Source organism: Parasteatoda tepidariorum, chromosome 4 (genome assembly GCF_043381705.1).
Source record: "Parasteatoda tepidariorum isolate YZ-2023 chromosome 4, CAS_Ptep_4.0, whole genome shotgun sequence".
Taxonomy (NCBI): domain Eukaryota; kingdom Metazoa; phylum Arthropoda; class Arachnida; order Araneae; family Theridiidae; genus Parasteatoda; species Parasteatoda tepidariorum.
In genome coordinates this window covers 29285380-29303816 of record NC_092207.1, presented here as the reverse complement: position 1 = coordinate 29303816, position 18437 = coordinate 29285380, and the positions used below count along the sequence as shown (strand labels likewise).

Below are 18437 nucleotides of genomic sequence, written 5' to 3'. Positions count from 1 at the left end.
CTATTTTTGTTTGCAACCTTATCTAAAATTAGACTGACAGCAAACATATTGATTATTGTGGAGACTTCAAAGTCTTTACTCAAAGTCATTAAATTCTCTAAGTAAACAGGAAGGTAAACAACAGTGCCTGAAGTAATACTGTTAATGGCAGGGAAGGAATTGATTAATTAAACAGCATTGTTCGAGGTAAAGCTTAACGTAAATTTACCAGGAGTTTCAGGAATATTTCAGTGCGTGGTCAAGAATCTTATCTAATAAGTTGATCAACAATGTTATTTACAAGTTCTTAAAAAAAATATTTAAACAATTTAATTAGGTTACACGAAACCAGACTGTTTGAGAAGTTTAAGACAGTGCGAAGAATTAAAAATTGTTTACCATGTTTAAAAAATAATTTAGAAGCGAGGGTTAGTGTAGAAGAGTTTTATAAATTTATCAAAAGCATTTATTAAGCACCATTTTAAATATGTGTATTTTTTAAAAATTGAAATAGGAACTTAGATTGTCATTTTAAATGGTACACAAGGTAGTTTTAGCTCATACATTTTTGTAATTACTTCATAAATTTGATTATTTACCTTGCTGTTTAAAAAAATATATTGAAAATGGAACTAATTTTGTTCTAAAAAGCTCATTCTTGAAATGAAAGTACATTATTAACAATTTTCATTTTAATTAATATTAAGCCACGTAATCATTAATATGAAACTAAGAACTGAAATGCAATCCAATTAAAGAAAAGTCTATTTCGAAGACAAATTACCATATTTATAATCTATTTTCAATATTTTTTTTAAATTCGAAATGTCTTTTATAAAGTGATTTGACAAATCTAGGTACTGAGAGGCACAGGTCATGTGACTCGCGCAAACAAACTATTGATAGAAATTTGGAAGGTTATATTTTAATACTGCTAATAAAAAATAATAAAATTCTGTACTTAACATTTTGAATAGAAAAAATACATTTATATATACAATTCGTTGGGAAAACTGAAAATGCATTATTAGATTTTTGTTATATTGCACTTACATTATATTTGTTTTATTATATCTATATTATCTTATATAAATCGAATTTTATTTTAAAAAAATCTTAAATTATCAAAAAAAAGTGAAAATTAATTAATAAATTTACAAAATCTAATATAATAAATACCTTAATAAATTACAAAGAAATTGACCAAAATTATCAACAAGAGAAAATAAAAATACCAATGTGCCATTTGCTCATGAATAAGACAATAATTCCAACTGTCTAAATCTTTTCCTTTATTAATAATAAAATTTAATGAAATAAATGGCACTTTTGTAATATTGAATAAAAGTCTCAACTGATAAATAATTTGTTTCTATCTAGCTCTGACTATACACTGATAAAAATTGAGACGATTCTAATTAGGCCATTTATTTTTTTTCCCTTAATTTACTATATTTGACTTCATTAGTTATTTTATACAACTATATTTAATTTCAGGAATTTTCGAAAATTCTCAATTTTTTGTGGGCTTTATTGCAATAAAAAACAATGAAGTGAAATCTTAAAGTTCTATTTTAATTGGTAAGGATGAATTATATGATTTTTATCCGTTAATTAAAAGTATTTTTAAATGCATTTAAAATGATTCTGACAAGTATTTTTGCGTTGTCTTCTTCAATTGATCTTTATTTAAAATTTAATTACGCCTTTGAATTTAATCAACAGAGATAATTATCTTAGAAATCGAGATTAATTTGTTTCAATACATTTTTTCTTGATTGTAAATATTTAAATAATTACTATTAATAAGAAAAAATAATCTTTCTTTTGTCCAAATGTGTTGTTCTCATTAATTGTTTTGAAATCATTAGAATTAAGAAAAAAAATTTTTCCGGGAAAATTTTTTTAATTCTTTTTTTATTGAAATCGTGCAAAAGGATTGCTTAATTTTTCATATTAAGTATTTGTTTAAACAAGAAAAATATTTTTTTTTAAACATATTGTTCAAAATCAAAGATAAGCAAATTAATTAAAATCTATTTTAACTCTAATCTATTTTAACTTAAAATCTATAACAGCTTTATTCTTTTTGAAAAATGAAACAAAGCAATTTAGTTCTTTTTAAAAAATGAAAGCAATTTAGTTCTTTTTAAAAAATGAAAGCAATTTAGTTCTTTTTAAAAAATGAAAGAAAGCAATTTAGTTCTTTTTAAAAAATGAAAGAAAGCAATTTAGCTTACTTTCAATAAACTACAATAAATCAATGTTTAAAAAGTTCATTGAGTTATAAATTGTGTGATGTTTTAATAAGAAATAAAAAAAGGAAAGGATCTCTTTCTTTTCTTTTGAAACCTCTTCTATAGTATAGAAACATTTATTTTTTTCTCTTATTTCTTCTTTTTCAATATAAGAAGTGAACGATTGGATTGGAATAGTGGTAACAGCTTATTATACGAAGTAGATTCATATTATCAACCTTAGATTGACTTTTAATACAGTCTCCAGTGTGTGTTCAGCTTGTTGGCAGACTACATTCGGATTCAGCTACAGCTCCATCGTCTATAACTTTGAACTTTTCTAAAGTGAATGCCATAAATTTATTCTTTCATAAGTAGTAAAGGGATTTCGGAGAATATGGTTGATGGCATTGCACTTCCCAGTCTCTTAGATACATCTCTTCACTGACACTACCTCGACCTGGCTTGATCATGCCTGTCTTACTACTGTGTTTTAATACAGATTTATCTGTGTTATATTTACTGATTCCGATATAGATTTTTCTATTTAGGATTTTGATGGTACTGGCGTACCGTTTGATCTCTAACACATTCAATTTTTATATAATTCCGATATCCCAGTCTTGAAAAAATTTTGAATGTTCGACACAGGAACATTAGCAAATAGGCTACTTTCTTCCCAGCGGAGGATATGCACGTAATATTAAAGTAATGGTAAAATAGATATTTCTGCGGTAAAGTAGCTATGTATGTAGTTGTTAAGAGTATTGACTATAACTATAGCCGTGGGGGCTCAGGGGATAGAGCATTCGCCTTCCAATGAGGTAAACCGAGTTCGAATCTCAGTAATACCTGGTTGATACGAATTCCGCACCTGGTTCGAAAAGACCACAGTGCTGACTTAAAATATCCTCAGTGGTTGATGAATTATGGGTTAGAGTCCCCAAGATTGTGGGCTAATCGGGGAAGATTTTCGTGGTTTTCCTTCCCACGTAACAGATATAGGTTCATCCAACCATGGCTATAAAATTACAATATAAATGTAGTTATGGGATAAAATCCTTTCTAGCCGTTGGGCTAACAGTGGGAAGTTTTTGTGGTTTTCTTCTAAATATATAACGCAAATGTCGGTTAGTTCCATGAAAAAGTCTTCCACTAGGCTAGTTTGTCCCAATGCTTGATCCAGGAGTTTCCTTTTCTTCTGAACTAAGTTCAGTATTTTAAGGCTAGGAAGTTGAACATTGGTAATTGTAAATTTAGAATAGAGTGGACTGTTTAAAGCTGATTATTCAATAAAATATATTAACGAGAGTATACTAAGTGGAGATACATGGAGTTAAAGCTTTTAGGATGGATTTTGATTCGTATAGGTGGGAAGAATTCCGAATCTCTTTTAAATTTAATGTACTTTTTCATTTTTTCCGAAGCTTTTAAGTGTTTATTCCTTTCGGTACATATATCACCTATATTAAATAAACTTAAATCAATGGCGCGACAGTCCGTGTGTGTACTCAGTGGCGTGACAGAGAGCCGTGCCCATCTTAGTTTCCTTGACCTTGGGCTCTGGGGTGCAGGAGCAGATGTTCCGGTTAGGTGGTAAAACGAAAGCGGAACTCACAGTGTTTAGTCCCCAAGCATGCTTGGTTCTTATTTTATCGACCCACTGAAGGGATGAAAGGCTGATTCAACTTTCTCGGCTTGAGGATCGAACCCTAGACCTGTAGCACAAGAGAGCGAAAAGCGACCACTAAGCCACAAGGGGTCACCGATATTAAATATAAATATATTTTGTATTTTCAAAAATAGTACCTATTGATACTGTAACAATTGTACTAATTACCAAAATTAATCATGCATCATTGGCGTCAATACTGGTAAATTGACTTTCTATGTTCCCCCAAAATCAATAAGCAGGTTTTTTTCCCTCCATTCATTTTGCTTTTTCTTCCATAATGTAATTTTTTCTTTATTTCAATTGTCGATGTTTTAAAATAATTTAGTTTTGTGGAATCACCTTTCGAAAGCGTAACTATAATCAGAATAAATGCCTGATTTTAAACATCATTAGGAATACTAATTCGGTGATGTAGCCCTCTCATGCCATTTACGTTGATAATCCGTCTTACCTGACATAATGAATGAAAAATAACTAGAAACGAGAAACGATTTTTTTTTTTGATGAAACAGAGCCATAAGCCAGCAAACAACACTATTATCCTTTTAACATTCAAATAAATAGAATCGTCTGCATTTTAAATTGCAAAACTGATGAAAAAAGTTTATTTTTCAAACGTCTCTCCGAGCTGACTAAATGAAATATTTTAACGATTTTGAGGAAGGAGAACTTAAGTTTCCCCTTTCACTCGATGTTTAAATTCTAGGATCAAAGTTAAATTAGTTCAGGAATTGTAAGAGGAATACACACACAAATTCTTGTATATTTATTGTTATAGATCGGTTAATGCATCCATTGCTTTCAAACTTCGTTGCTATGAGATCAAAAGATAGGAATTGAGATAAGATACCGAATTTTCTGGTAATAGGTACATCATTAAACAAACTATTGGAAGAAGGTAGAATTTGTTATCTTTTACTAATGGATATTAAATCATTCTGACTAACTCCTATTTGAGTTAAAGTTTAAGTAAATTGGAATGCTTCTCGCGAATGCTGTTGAATTAAAATTAAAACTGATTCAAAACTAAATGAAAATTTAGAAGACTATTAATTATTTCAATTGAGTTGTGTTTTATTTATTTATAAAAGCATTTATAAAAGCATAAATAAAAAATTCAATGTGTGTGAAACTATCTTTTTTCCTTCAAATAAATATTTGCGTAATAAAGCAACTTGAATTGTTAATGTTTATTTAATTGCATCTCTATCTAGAGCAAAAAGTGCGTTCGTATTCAATGGATTTTTGTGTTATTGCCACAAATAGTTCAAATGTATTGTAATAAGCAAATTCCTCCCTTTGTATTTTTAGAATCCTTGTCAGAATTGAAAAAAAAAATGAAGTCAAGTTTGTAGGAAACATGGTGTCGATAATTAATATTTAAGTGAGAAAAAAAAACAGAAAAGCTCTCGAAATCAGCTGTGCAAAATATCAGAACTTATTTAAATGCCGGCTAAAACTTTAAAGTGTTTTTGATTAGCATCTTTCATCTCTTCCCTGTTTTTTTCGGCAATCGGACAGGTTTTAATGTTTCGCCCACTCGCCTTCCTCAATGGTGTTTTGTCAGGTTCCGTAGCGTTTCTGTTAATTCGTCACTTAAATAGTAATTTGTGACCTCCATTGGTGATTTATTTTTCCTTTAATTTAAAAAATATCTATATTAAAGGCGGTATTTAGTGAACATTCTGGTGGAATATAATTACTCTGACGATTTTACTTCATAAGTTTATCAATAGACTCAAAATTTGTAAGCATCCAACAACAGCAACTTTATGAATTCTCGTAAGAAATTATCGAAAGTGTCACAAACTGCACTAATTTTTTTTGCTAAAGCACATTTTATTACAAAATATAATTTCATTTTCATGCAATTGTAAAACCGAAAATTGTAATATGGTGCAAAATTAAAGAAGAAAGTTTATAAGTGCTAGATGATATGCAACTGTGTTTGAAAGATGACTGTTTATTTGTTAATTTTAGACGACATTGTGTTAAAATTATTGCGATATCTCGTTAGAAAATATCATCATGTTACGATATATTTCTATCTTTTTCCTATTTGGCTGACTTGCAATACTTTTACTTAAGCGAATATTTTCGTTACTCAAATAAAATTTATCAACGCTCATGTACCGATAATATCGTACAGGAAAATTTTCGTTATCAAGTAGCATTTGTGACATTATCATAATTGGTATTCATTGTTGAAGATAGGTACCAATCATTCGATAAGTATCGTAATACTTTGCATTTTTTAAAAACGTTTATTGTTTAAAAACGTTTATTGTTTAAAAAATATAATTTTAACAATATCGTTAGAAAATTTCGATATTTCAAGGTCAAGGTAAATGATGTTAACGATAATATCGTTAACACTCATACATTCGTAAATTATCATTACCAAGAATAATTTGCGACATTATCGTAACCGATATTTATACCCGAACTCGTGACATTATTGTATTACATATTTATCATTGTCAATGATAATCACGATACTATCGTTCTCGAGAGTTTCTGTGTATTTGACGATGATCGTAAGTTATTTTATTCTAATTTATTATCGTTATATCGTGAGAATAAACGCTTTACGATGCATAAAAACATCAATATATCGCGATAGATCGACATAATGCAAGGGTCTAGTATGAGGCAATTCAAGTGCGACTCCTATAGTTTTCAATCGGAATAAATTCAGTAAAAGTTCTCAATATCCAAAATATGCACCGTATAGACGCATTCTGCTATACTATAATAAGATTAAGAGAGAAACGGTGCCATGTAATATTAGAAAGGACTGAAGTTTTGGGCTTTAAACTGTGGCGTAATTACCACTATAAATACTGAATACCAATTCACTAGTATATAAGACAGGTTAATTTGATTCTATCTAGAGGTACCTTTTGATAGATGAAGGTTGACATAGTCGATAATTAATTTCCTTCAAAATCGTTTGGAGATTCAATGGCATTCCTGGCCGACATAATGCAAAGATCTAGTATGAGGCAATTCAAGTGCGATTCCTATAATTTTCAATCGAAATAAATTCAGTAAAAGTCCTCGATATCCAAAATATGCATCGTATAGACGCATTCTGCTATGCTATGAAAAGATTAAGAGAGAAACGGTGCCATGTGACATTAGAAAGAAGGACTGAAGTTTTGGGATTTATACCATTTGAAGATTCAATGCAATGTTCAGACCCTAGCCTAAGAATTCGACGCACTATAAGATTCCATCGCATCTTTTCGTTCCGGGCTCAATTAGAACCCTGACTCAATTTTCTTTTTAATGTGACGTACACTAACTTCACTGGAAATCTTCAATTTTCGTTCACGTTTTGAAAATATTTTAGCATTCACGAATGCCTTTACGTCAGCTTTTTTTTACATGATGAAAGATCGCTTTTTTTATTCGCGATGAAAATGTTCCAATTGATTATTTTAACACTGCACACAAAATAAACAAATGACTGCTTAGTACAAAACTGCGAAACAAATAAACGCAGCACATAAAGGTGACAGAAACACGTCCGCAACTGACGCACGCGACAACGCTACTGAAACCGGTTTGCGCTTGTTTACGTTCGTGTATCAATTGGTTAACATTGTAATGCAATACGTTAAAAATAAATACAAATAGGAAGTATATAAAAAGTCTTTTGAATGAAAACCCATTACAGGTATGTTTAAATATAAAAGTATTGCATATGAACTCGTGCAAAACATGTAATTATTAAACTACAGTGCGTCTAATAATTTGGCCAGGACTGTATAGAACTTTTTTCCCGCCTAGTCTTGAAATCAGATGATATTTAATAAGAAAACTTCTTTTTTTTTTAAACAGCGTTTTTCCGTTGTTATATTTTCTAAGCCGGTATATCTAAATTCTTTAAAATGTCTCTTAGAATCTACTTCCAAGTTCTACAATTTATAAAATTTTAAAGCAGCTTCTCTAAATTGGTATTCTTAAATGTAGAAAATCACCTCCCCTCTTGAGATACGATGGGAAAAAAATTAAATAGCAGAAGAGCAGCCTCAGTTTAGTATGAAAAGACATTTTAAATATTTTTATCTTGAAAATAGAATTCTTAAGCCTTCCCTGATTTTCGGCATTTCGTTAAATTGGATGGTGTTAGTAATCACAAAAATATTAGTTTTTTTAGTGAACATATGCTTTCACTGCATTGAAAAAAATTTTATTGCATCTGAACACCAAAAATTATGGCAACTACTTTAGACCAAAATGATGGTCAATTACACCAAAATACACCAAAACAAAGGATAGTCCCTGCATAAATATATAGCATAGTCCATCTACCATGTTCTTTTATACTATTTGGTATAAAGTAGCCGCCACCGAGTTTGTTATTCAATAACACTAAAACTTATAATTACAGTAATACGATAATAACCGTAATACGATTAAAATACGATGCACATATTGGGGGGACCGGAAAGTAATGTAGTTTCAGATCATTAAATATTTTTTTTTCGTAACGGCAGGTACTGAACTTTCGTTCTTCGCCTTGGAAGATGCCGGAAGTGTTGCTCATTTAGCGCTACCCAGTGGGTACCTGCGAACCTAAGTCACGGAGGTGAGCAACATTACCCACGCCACACTGCCACAAATACCCGTTCATTGGGTGGGCCACATTCACACATCACACACACCAGATGACAACCCATCGAGAGAAACATCCATGCCCAGAGCGGGATTCGAACACGCGGCCATTGGCTTCGCAGCTAGACAAGCTAATAGCTCGGCCACCTGGTCGGCGGATCACTAAATATTCGTTAGTCTTAAACACCAATTAATTTTTTTCGATTCATTTTTGCCTCGGCATTGAAAGGTTGTTGTTAACGAGGGTGAATATATTATTGATTAAGAATAAATTCTTGATAACAAATATCAAATGCACCGAAACGACGCTACTTTCCAATCCCCCTAATGTAAGGAATGAGTCATAAATTTAGGATGCATATATACAATATTTTTTTTAAATAAAGTTAGTTTGAATCATACATACATACAGTACAGACAGAAAATCAATATGAATTCAAACAAAATTGAAGTGAATCGAAGTTAAATAACATAAAATTATGTCATAGAATTCATAAATTTATGCAAATTTTATGAGAACATAAACATCGTTATTATACAACTAAAACATGCATGTTATAACTGTTTATATGAGTAATTTGTCAAATAAATCCGACAAGTAAGATTGAAATCACTTGAGAAATAATTGACCGCAATCAATATTTTTGATAAATTAGTAAAGGGGATCGAAACTTATTTGATATTAAATATGCTATAATCAGTTTGGGATTCTAATCCGACAAGAATTCAAATAGTACACTTTATTTAAACAAACCGCCATATTGGCCACCATACCGCCAGTGTCTGGAAATTGCGCAATTACTCGTTTTTAAACTTCCAATAATGACGGAAAAGTCATTATTAGATCTTTATATATGCTCTACCATCACCTGATTAAAAACTTAATTCGCTTCAAAAATATGCAAATTGAAAATACGGGTCGACATGTTTCAAGCTCTCAAAAACAGATGTTCATTTTCAAGAAGCAAAAGTGAAACAAGTGAAAAGCGCGCGGAGGAAACAAAAGTGATTTGAAGCATAAAATGTGAATTCGTCAACGAAGAATTAGAAATGAATGTGAGAAAAAAAATAGGAAAACCACAGTAGCCGAGAGAGAAAAAAAAACAAAAAACGGAACAAAAATAATTCCACATTGACAGAAAGGAGCAAATCGGGGTAAAATGTTTTTCCACGCACTATGGAGAGATGGTGAGTAACACATGTCGTTTACAAGGGAATCAGTATTCATCTGAATAAAATAAGTTTCCAGGGCATCAAGATGAGCTGATGTGGCTAGGGTGGAAATATGCCAAAATTTTAGCAATGTGCAGCAATTGATGGTTTTTCTTTTTCTTTATAACGGACATATCTATTGCGTTCCTTAAGTTTAAATTTCAAAGCTCGTCTTGTTTGTCTGATAATGTTTAGTTAAGAGAGTTTTCGAAAGTTTGAGCCCCTAATGTTAATTCCATTTTTTGTGTATTTTTCTATAACTCAAAGATTTTAAGCGATATTTTTTGCAACTAATTATAAACTTAGAATGCCCTTTGATAATTCCATAAAAAAATAATTTTCATTTTCATACTTTAAACTTACCCAAATGGATAATTTCTGGACTAACTATCAACTTACTCCTCGTAATTTAAAAACTCAAAATGGATTTATTCAGACTGTCAAAGATCAATTGGTTGGGATCGATCTGCCCCAACTAGAAGGTCAGGTGGAACTGGTGAGCCCACTTGACTACCAAAAAATTAATGTCAGGCTCTCTCTTGAACAGGACATTGTTAAAAGTGAAACATCTACCGCTGCTCTCCACCTTCTTGCGCTGGAGACAATGGGAATCCGTTACCCGGAACCGCTCTGGCTGAGAGTTTTTACAGATGGCTCTTTCCATCCGGATCAACCAAATGCTGGAGCTGGTATCTCTTGTAATCTCTTCTCCTTTGGTGCTCCAGTGGGTGCCAATAGATCTGCTTTTGACGGGGAAGTTGTTGCAATCCGTATTGCTCTTGAACAGCTTTTTTGTTTTATTGAGTCTTTTTCAAATGTGGTTATCCTTTCAGACTCGAAGGCGGCGCTTTGCTCGATTGAATCTATGCATTGCCCTTCCAATTGCGACGTTCTAAAATGTCAGGATGCGATACGCAAACTCCACCATTTTGGCAAAACTGTAGCCCTACAATGGATTCCCGGGCATTGTGATATTGCAGGAAATGAGAGGGCTGATGTTTTGGCAAAGAGAGGCACAAGAATTCTCCAGGCTCTTAGTAGCCCAGTCCCCTTTTCAACTTTAAAAAGGATTATTAGATCAAAAATCAATGGGGATTTCCACCATCAATTGTCAGAAAGGGTAAAAACCAAAGTGTGGAGAGATCTTCGACAGAACACCATTCCAGACTGGCCGCGCCGCGAAGCGGTGGCTCAGTTTCGACTACATACCGGACATGACTGCCTTGCCGCGCACCTGTTTCGTTTAGGGCTGGCACCTGATCCCTATTGTTCTCTATGCATAAGCCAAGCTGTTTTGTATGGCAGCCACATCCTGTGCTGCAGGGCCCTCCGCGGGTCGTCGTCTACCGAGCGATATTGGGAAGCAAGAGCGCTCCTAAGGAAATGACTTTTTACTTTCTTGTTTTGTTCCTATGTTTTTGCTTTTTCATGTCAATCACCTCTGCCATTTGAAATAAATAAATAAATAAATAATTTTCATTTGTCATTTGTTATTATTTTAATAAACAAAGGCCGAAGAATATTATTCATTTTAAGGTACGTAAGAAATTGCATTATTTCAAATTTATAATTATAAACGACAAAAAAAAATTAAACAAAATTTTCGAATACCTCTTGCGAAATGAAAGTATGAACGTATAGCTTTTTTTTAAAATACATACAAGCAATTACAAAAAAAATGTAAAGTGCACAAAAAAATTAACGGACCATCCTAAATAATTTGCAATCTAACGAACGGATCTTCAAGTTCTAGAACTAAATCTTAGTGGTTCGAGGGGGGGGGGACCTCAAATTTGCTTATTTATTCATTCGGACGACATTTCAAATTATCAAATGAAACACAAAAACGCACTTTCCTTGAATAAATCCACCTTAGTTTTCGGCAGATTCGGAATTTTAAATATGCGACTTTTTCAACATTTTATTTCTCAGCAACTATTTGACTAATTATTTACTCTAAATGTATAGGCCAAACTTGTCCTAAATATTGGAATGCTAGTAGCAATGAATTAATGGTGGAAAATGTGTTACGGAATATATTGACCCTCTTTTCTTACAATGAAATTATACGAAGATAAACGTTTTAAGTTTTAATATTATTATCAAACATATTGTATATTGGTATATAAGTCTCAAATATATGTATATTTAATCTCATTTTTCTTAAATTTATATACTATAAATGTCCCAAATTCAAAAAAAATAAATAAAAATCAAATACTTCAAATTCAATTTCTCATGAACTATTCAAACGATTTCGGTCAAATTTTGTATTTTGTCCAATCAAAATTTTTATTCTTTAAAATGATTCAAATACTTTTCGACTCATTTGAAAAAAATGGTCCAAAACCCAACAGTTAAAATTTATTATTTTCTTTAATATTGAATAAATTATTAAGAAATAGCAAATATTTACTAATAGTTCTGTTTTGCGTGGAATTATCTATGTATAAAAGAACTTTATATTTGCCGTCAAAAATGTTTTGCAGAAATATGTAAGAAGTAAAATTAATATTATATGATCCAACCAAACGCGTTCTTAAGCAAATTGTGGTTAACTCTTATATTTTGAGGATTAGAAATCTGAATCCGAAGGAAGAAAGGTATTCTTATTCAAAGTACGTTTTTGTTTATGATTTTGTAACTTAAAATATCGTTTGCACTAATAAACTTGCATTTTTAAGGTCACCCCCTCTAGTTATTAAGACTAAATCCAAGAACGTGAAAATCCGATCATTAGTTTAAAAGCTATTCAGGTTGGTCCCTTTTTTCTTTGTGTACTGTATATACTCATATAAAAAAATTGATTTTGCTCTACGCGACGCAAAATTTTATTTATCTAGCATCAATTTATGCTTTGTACACTATTTCAAAACTTAGAAAAGTATTTACCTTGTTTGGCTGTACCTAATCAGTACTTAATCTTTAAATGTTAACCTGTACTTAAAAAAACATTACTTATAAAATTAATTAAACTCTAACTTCATTCTATAAGATGAAAGTTTATTCATGCTTAATTAATTTTTTTTCTTCACGTTATGCTATTTATTTTAATTAAACAAGCAGTTAAACTTTTTTTTTATATTAGTATAAAAATTATCATAATTCAATTAGTGAAAAAAATGTATTGAAACCTTATTATTTATAAATTAAACTTAGTAATTTAATACCACTTTTCAACTTTTATTCCATATTATTCTAAATCATTTTATTTAAACAATAATGAAGTATATATATAAAACAATAACTTTCAAGCTTTTATTAAAAAATTCTTATTTTAAATAATTGGAACAAAAATGAAACATTTATTTATTTATCTCATTATTCAGAAATAAGAAATACGTTTTTGTATTATTAACTGCAAAAGTTCTCTTTAATTTTTGTCTTTTAAAGATATAATTGTTTAGTTAAGTTCTTTTCTTTTATTAACTTAATTTTGTAATGAAAATCTAAAATGTTTTCAGCGAATATAGTAGAAAGAAAAAACCGATGTCTTAAGTAAATATCCATCTAAAAAATTACTCAAGTGGAACTCCATTAGTTGAAAAATTACGAACTCAATTACTCTTTTATTTGAGAAAGAAAAGTAAAACTTATGAGACAAGAGAACTTTGTTTGAAATTCTTTTATTCGTTTTACTGGTAAATAAAAAGTACTGTAAAATGTTCTACTTTTTTATATTGTAAAACGTTCCACTTTTCTTACAACTTCAATAAGTTAGATTCTAAGAAAATAATTTTACTTCATTAACTTTAAGTAGATAAATTACAAATTTAAAAAAATATTGGAAATGGCATTTATTTAATGAAGGAATCAAACTTAGAAGAAATTAATTTAAATTGGGCTTAAAATTGTTTAAGAAAACTTAATTCAGTTGGATAAGATTTTAGATTTAGTTCATTTCAATTAATTTGAATGAAATTTAAATTTTGGTTTAGGAAATTAAAACTATCTGAGCAAGGTTTGAAATTTGGTTGAACAGTTTTAATTCATTTCAAATATGGGAAATTCAAATTTTTTGAAAATAAGATATAAATCTATCCTTAAATTTTACTAATTTCTATTTTTTTTTCAATAAAATTTAGAGTTTGACTGAACTGGATTTATAAAGAGTTTTTTTAGTGTTTTTAATTTATTAACTAGGATCTAAATTCTCCTTAATAAATAAGGTTTTACTAATGATTTACTGAATATTTCCAATCTAAGCCTATCCGTGTATAAACCGAGAGAGCGCTTTTTTGCTGAAAATTTCCACAAAATTCAAAATCATAACTTAGCTGATGTAAAAATAAGAATCTTCGTGAATAACTTACGATTTTCTTTTAGACTACCCAGCCATCTTAGTTATAATATTTACCTTTGCTCAGAAATAGAAACCCATTGAAAATTTAACCCTCTCTTTCTTTCCCACATTTTTTTCTTCTTTTCTTCTCAAAAATTTTCTACTTATGAGTCCAGATTGACGTCATCATCAGTTTAATTTGGCAAAAAGCCAAAGTTAATGAGACATTAACAGCGAAAGCAATCTGAATTCTGAAAATAGCACGTTTAATTTTTCTGCTCCTTTCGTGTTTTAATAGTTTTCTATTTTTTAAGGAAAAATGAGTGGTAAAAGAACGAATGTCAAGTCCTGGGGGAAGAAATTAAACTATTAACTCTATTAAAAGAAGATTAAACAATTAAATCTATTAAAGAATATTAAATTATTAAATCTATCAGAAGAAGTTTCAAGTCAGACCGGGTGAAACAATATTAATTATCATACGCGCTCAATATCATGTTTTGTTTTTAGTACATTACTGTGAAATACAAAGGTTCGATGTGAATATATTAGAAAATTAGGGTTAATATTTCTGAAAGCAATAATAAAAATTTTTAGATAAAAGCTTGCGCCAGAAATTTTATAATAATTTTGTGTTTTACTTCACGTTTGTGAAATTTGTCACCTTAACTTAAAGAAAATCTTGTTTTAGAATAGTATAAGTATGTTATTTAATATTTATATAAGTAGAAGATATAGTAAAAAAAGTGCTTTGCGACAATATTGAAAAGAATTTTTTTTATCGGGATTTTATATTGAAATTTAAAATACGCAATTAGAAGGACAACTAATATTTTTTATAGTTTATTACATGAAAGTTTAAAAATTTTGTTATTATTCATTTATATGTAGTCTCACATGCTAAAGTGATTTTAAAACTTTTGCGCTTAAGGCCCTGAAAACACAGAGCTCAAAATTTAATTAAGACAAGTTTAAAAAGACAGTATCCGAAATGCATCCCTCTCAAATAGTGAAATAGAACAATTTTAATTATGAATATATATTTTTTATTTTAAAATTCTTTATTTTTTATGTAATTGTTTGCTTTCAAGCACGAAACAGTAAAAATAATTTTAAACACAGCCGCAAACTGATGAGAGTAGACTCTTCAACCGAAGCATGTCAGGTACGCAAACACTCCAAAGAGCAAAAACATGCACAAACAGATACTTGGCGACGAAATGGCCTGCTTTAAATTCCCTTTCACACACTCCATTTTTTATTCAGACAAACTTTACAACAACTTATTCACGCCGAAGTTAAGAAAGGAAGGAAGATAATACTCACAGCCGAGTTAACCCTCTGGTCAGATTGGCTTTAAAATCCTTGACCCTTGGTCCTCTACAGACGCAAACAATCTCTTCAGGTAAGATGGGATCTCGATGGCACTTGCAACCCTCTGCCGGATGTCCGGCTCTGAGACCCCTCAGCCCTATCGGGTAATGGTGGAACCCCAACGAAGAATCATTCTTGTCCCCCAACAGAAAAAGTTCCGGGGACATCATCGCTCGGGCAAATAAAAGTACAAGCAGAAACACCAAGAAGTGAAAAAACTTCAATTCTGAAGTGGTACTCAACATAGTTTGGGAATTTTTTCCTTTGTTTATTTGGCGAAGTTTTTGAAGACAGGAGGAAAAAGTTTGCCGCTGAGGAAGAGTTTGTCTACAGAGAACTTTTTGAAGCACATGTAGCTCGGAGGAGTACTGACATTGTGAGTGAGGTTTAAGAAAGATCTTATGGCTCTCTTCTGCGACTGGGCAGAAAATATTGATTTTTGTGGATGGGTAAGGAATTTGTGGTTTGGCATTTGAGCGCGCGCTCTTTCAACAGGTGAAAAGCGATAGTTAAAGTAAAGATGGATTAATTTCGAATTTTATTACTAAGAAAGTTTCAAATTTTTCGATTTCTATCCTGCCAAAAGGGTTTTAATCACATCTTTGTAGTTCTGTTACATTTTGTTACTTGAATTTTGTGAAGATTTATATGAAAGGATGCGCACTTGCAAGATCACATAAAAATAAATTGTAGTTAACAATATAGATCAGATTAGTAAAAAGTGATTACCAGTTTTTTGAAGTTAAGAGTTAAATGGATTTACATTTTGTAAAATAAATTTAATACTACTTGTTTCAAGTTGGTAAAATTATTGCTGAATATTAGCCCTTTTTTATGTAACTATTTGTGGAAGGGAATTTAAAATTTTTATACGATGTGGTTTAGCAACTTTTTACACAAGGTCTTCAAATAAAAATTCCATCTTTGAAGATCCTTATGCATAGTTTTGCATTTAAAATTTAAATTCATTGAAACAAGGCCCCAACTCATATTCTTTATCAGTTAAAGTAAAATTGTTTCAAAATGAAATCTGATATATCGGGTATCTTAACGTATAAACATTGTTACATTGTTTGTTTGTAACAATGTTGCAAGAACGCATAAAACATTGTTTGCAGGAAACCATGAAATAAACCATTAAATTATCTCAACATGGTATTTAAATATGGTTTTGGCCCATTAAATTTCCTACAATGTGATGTTAAAATATTTCCCCCAAAAACTATAGTAAAGCATTAAATGGATTTAGAAAAATGGTGTAATTTTAATGCGTTTTGCTCTGAGAGCAAGTTTTAGAATGAGCATACCGCTATCCTTGCTAGATGTCGTAGATTTTCATTTTAGAAAAAATGACAACAGTAGTTCATAGTTCCAATTCATCTATAGTATTCCACATTTCTTCAAGGAGGGCATCAAAAGGAAAATTTAAGTATGTCTCTCCATCAATAGTACTCCATTTTTCATCAAAGAGAAAAGAGAACTGGATTAAAAATTATAACATACAGATAATTATGTAAAAAGCTGTAGAATTAGCTACATTAATTCTTTTCGTCAACTAAAACAGCAACTATTCACATTTCTGATTCATATTAGTTTTTTTTTTATTTTATTCAAAAGCATAAGAAGGGAAGTTTAAGTCGTGACATACAGACACTCTTGTTAATGAATGGAGAATTAAGTCGATTCTTTCGATTTATTATGTATGCAACAATTTATAATTCGGATTCTTCTGTACTACACAATTGTTCAGCAAAGTGCATAGAAAAAGGCGATGCCAATTCATGTAAAATGAAATCTGTTTCTCTCTAGCCTACTTATATTAACTTATGCTACTTATATTAACTTATGCTACTTATATTAACTTACGCCTACTTATATTAACTAATGAGAGAGCACTTATGCGGTAATGTTTAATCTAATTATTTAAACTTATTAAATGGTTTAAAATGCGTGCCGAAAATATGTCTAAACATTTTTATTTATTTAAATATATGTTCCAAAGATTAAAAGGCGTAAAGAGATAAAGCAAAAGGCTGCCATCAATTAACCTCCTGAATGAATAATACTCAAAACCTTCAATTGGCAGTTTTGTAATTTTAGACTAGTTCACATTATGAGACAGCTGGGGCTGTTTCGTTCCCTCTTGTTTTTCTTTACTCATAATTTTTTTAATTTTATTTCCAATGGCAGATTATAGACAGTAACAGCATACATAAACATCGAATAAAAATAAGAACAGAAATAAAAAATGCTGTAACAAAGTCTATTAATCACAGCATGTCTCTAGCTTCCCAATAGCGTTCAGTGATAGAATTCTTGCAAAGTGCACAGCAGCGGAGAAGGTGCGTGGTGTCCATGTCCTCACCAGAACTGCAAAGAGTGCATACCGGGGAAGGAACGATACCAAATCTAGACAGATGTTTCAGCAGACAGTCATGACCGGTGGCCAAGCGGAATTCAGCCACCGCTCTTCGTCTTGGGCCATTTCGCAAATTTAGGATGGCAGTCCTCCAAGACTTAGTAGAAGTAATGTCGATAAGCTTTTCATGAGCACAGGTCCTAAAGGTTCAGTTAATAAGCTGTTTCGTCGAGCAGAAGGGCATAAGGTGAGCAGAAGTCTGAATAATTAAGGCCCCCTTTTCTGCTAAGTTACCCATAAAATAACTGACTGAAAACATTGAGCATTTCCGATTTTTCATAATTTGCTGCAATTTAAGTGTCTTGTTAATTATTCATGTGTTAGCCTTTTGAGAATGCATATATAGAACTTTATACCAAGAATGACGGGAGGATCCAAAGTGGCACCTTAGGTATTTTGGTTGGTACTCCTTTACCCCTGGTTGGTTTGGATATAAGGCCCCCATTAGTTGATATAATGTACCCCAGTTTCATTTAAAAAAACACGAGCGTATTTAAAAATATCTTCAATTGCTATTTACATTGAGAAGAAAGCTCAATAATCTAAGTAAGTAATTTATAAGTACAATTGAAAAGTCAATGTTCTATTTAATCAAATAGTTTCGTTAATCAAATCGAATAAAATACTACAGAATTT

The 18437-nt window shown here is 30.9% G+C and overlaps 1 protein-coding gene across 1 annotated transcript in view; it reads right to left on the bottom strand.

Moving 5' to 3' along the window:
* Positions 1-15758, bottom strand: part of LOC107457327 (lutropin-choriogonadotropic hormone receptor) — a 104699-nt gene extending 88941 nt beyond the window's left edge. The window contains exon 1 of the mRNA XM_043047848.2: positions 15335-15758. Coding sequence (XP_042903782.2) covers positions 15335-15627 — 293 coding nt within the window. The 5' untranslated portion in view covers positions 15628-15758. The remainder of the gene's footprint in view (positions 1-15334) is intronic.
* Between the last annotated feature and the right edge of the window lie 2679 nt (positions 15759-18437).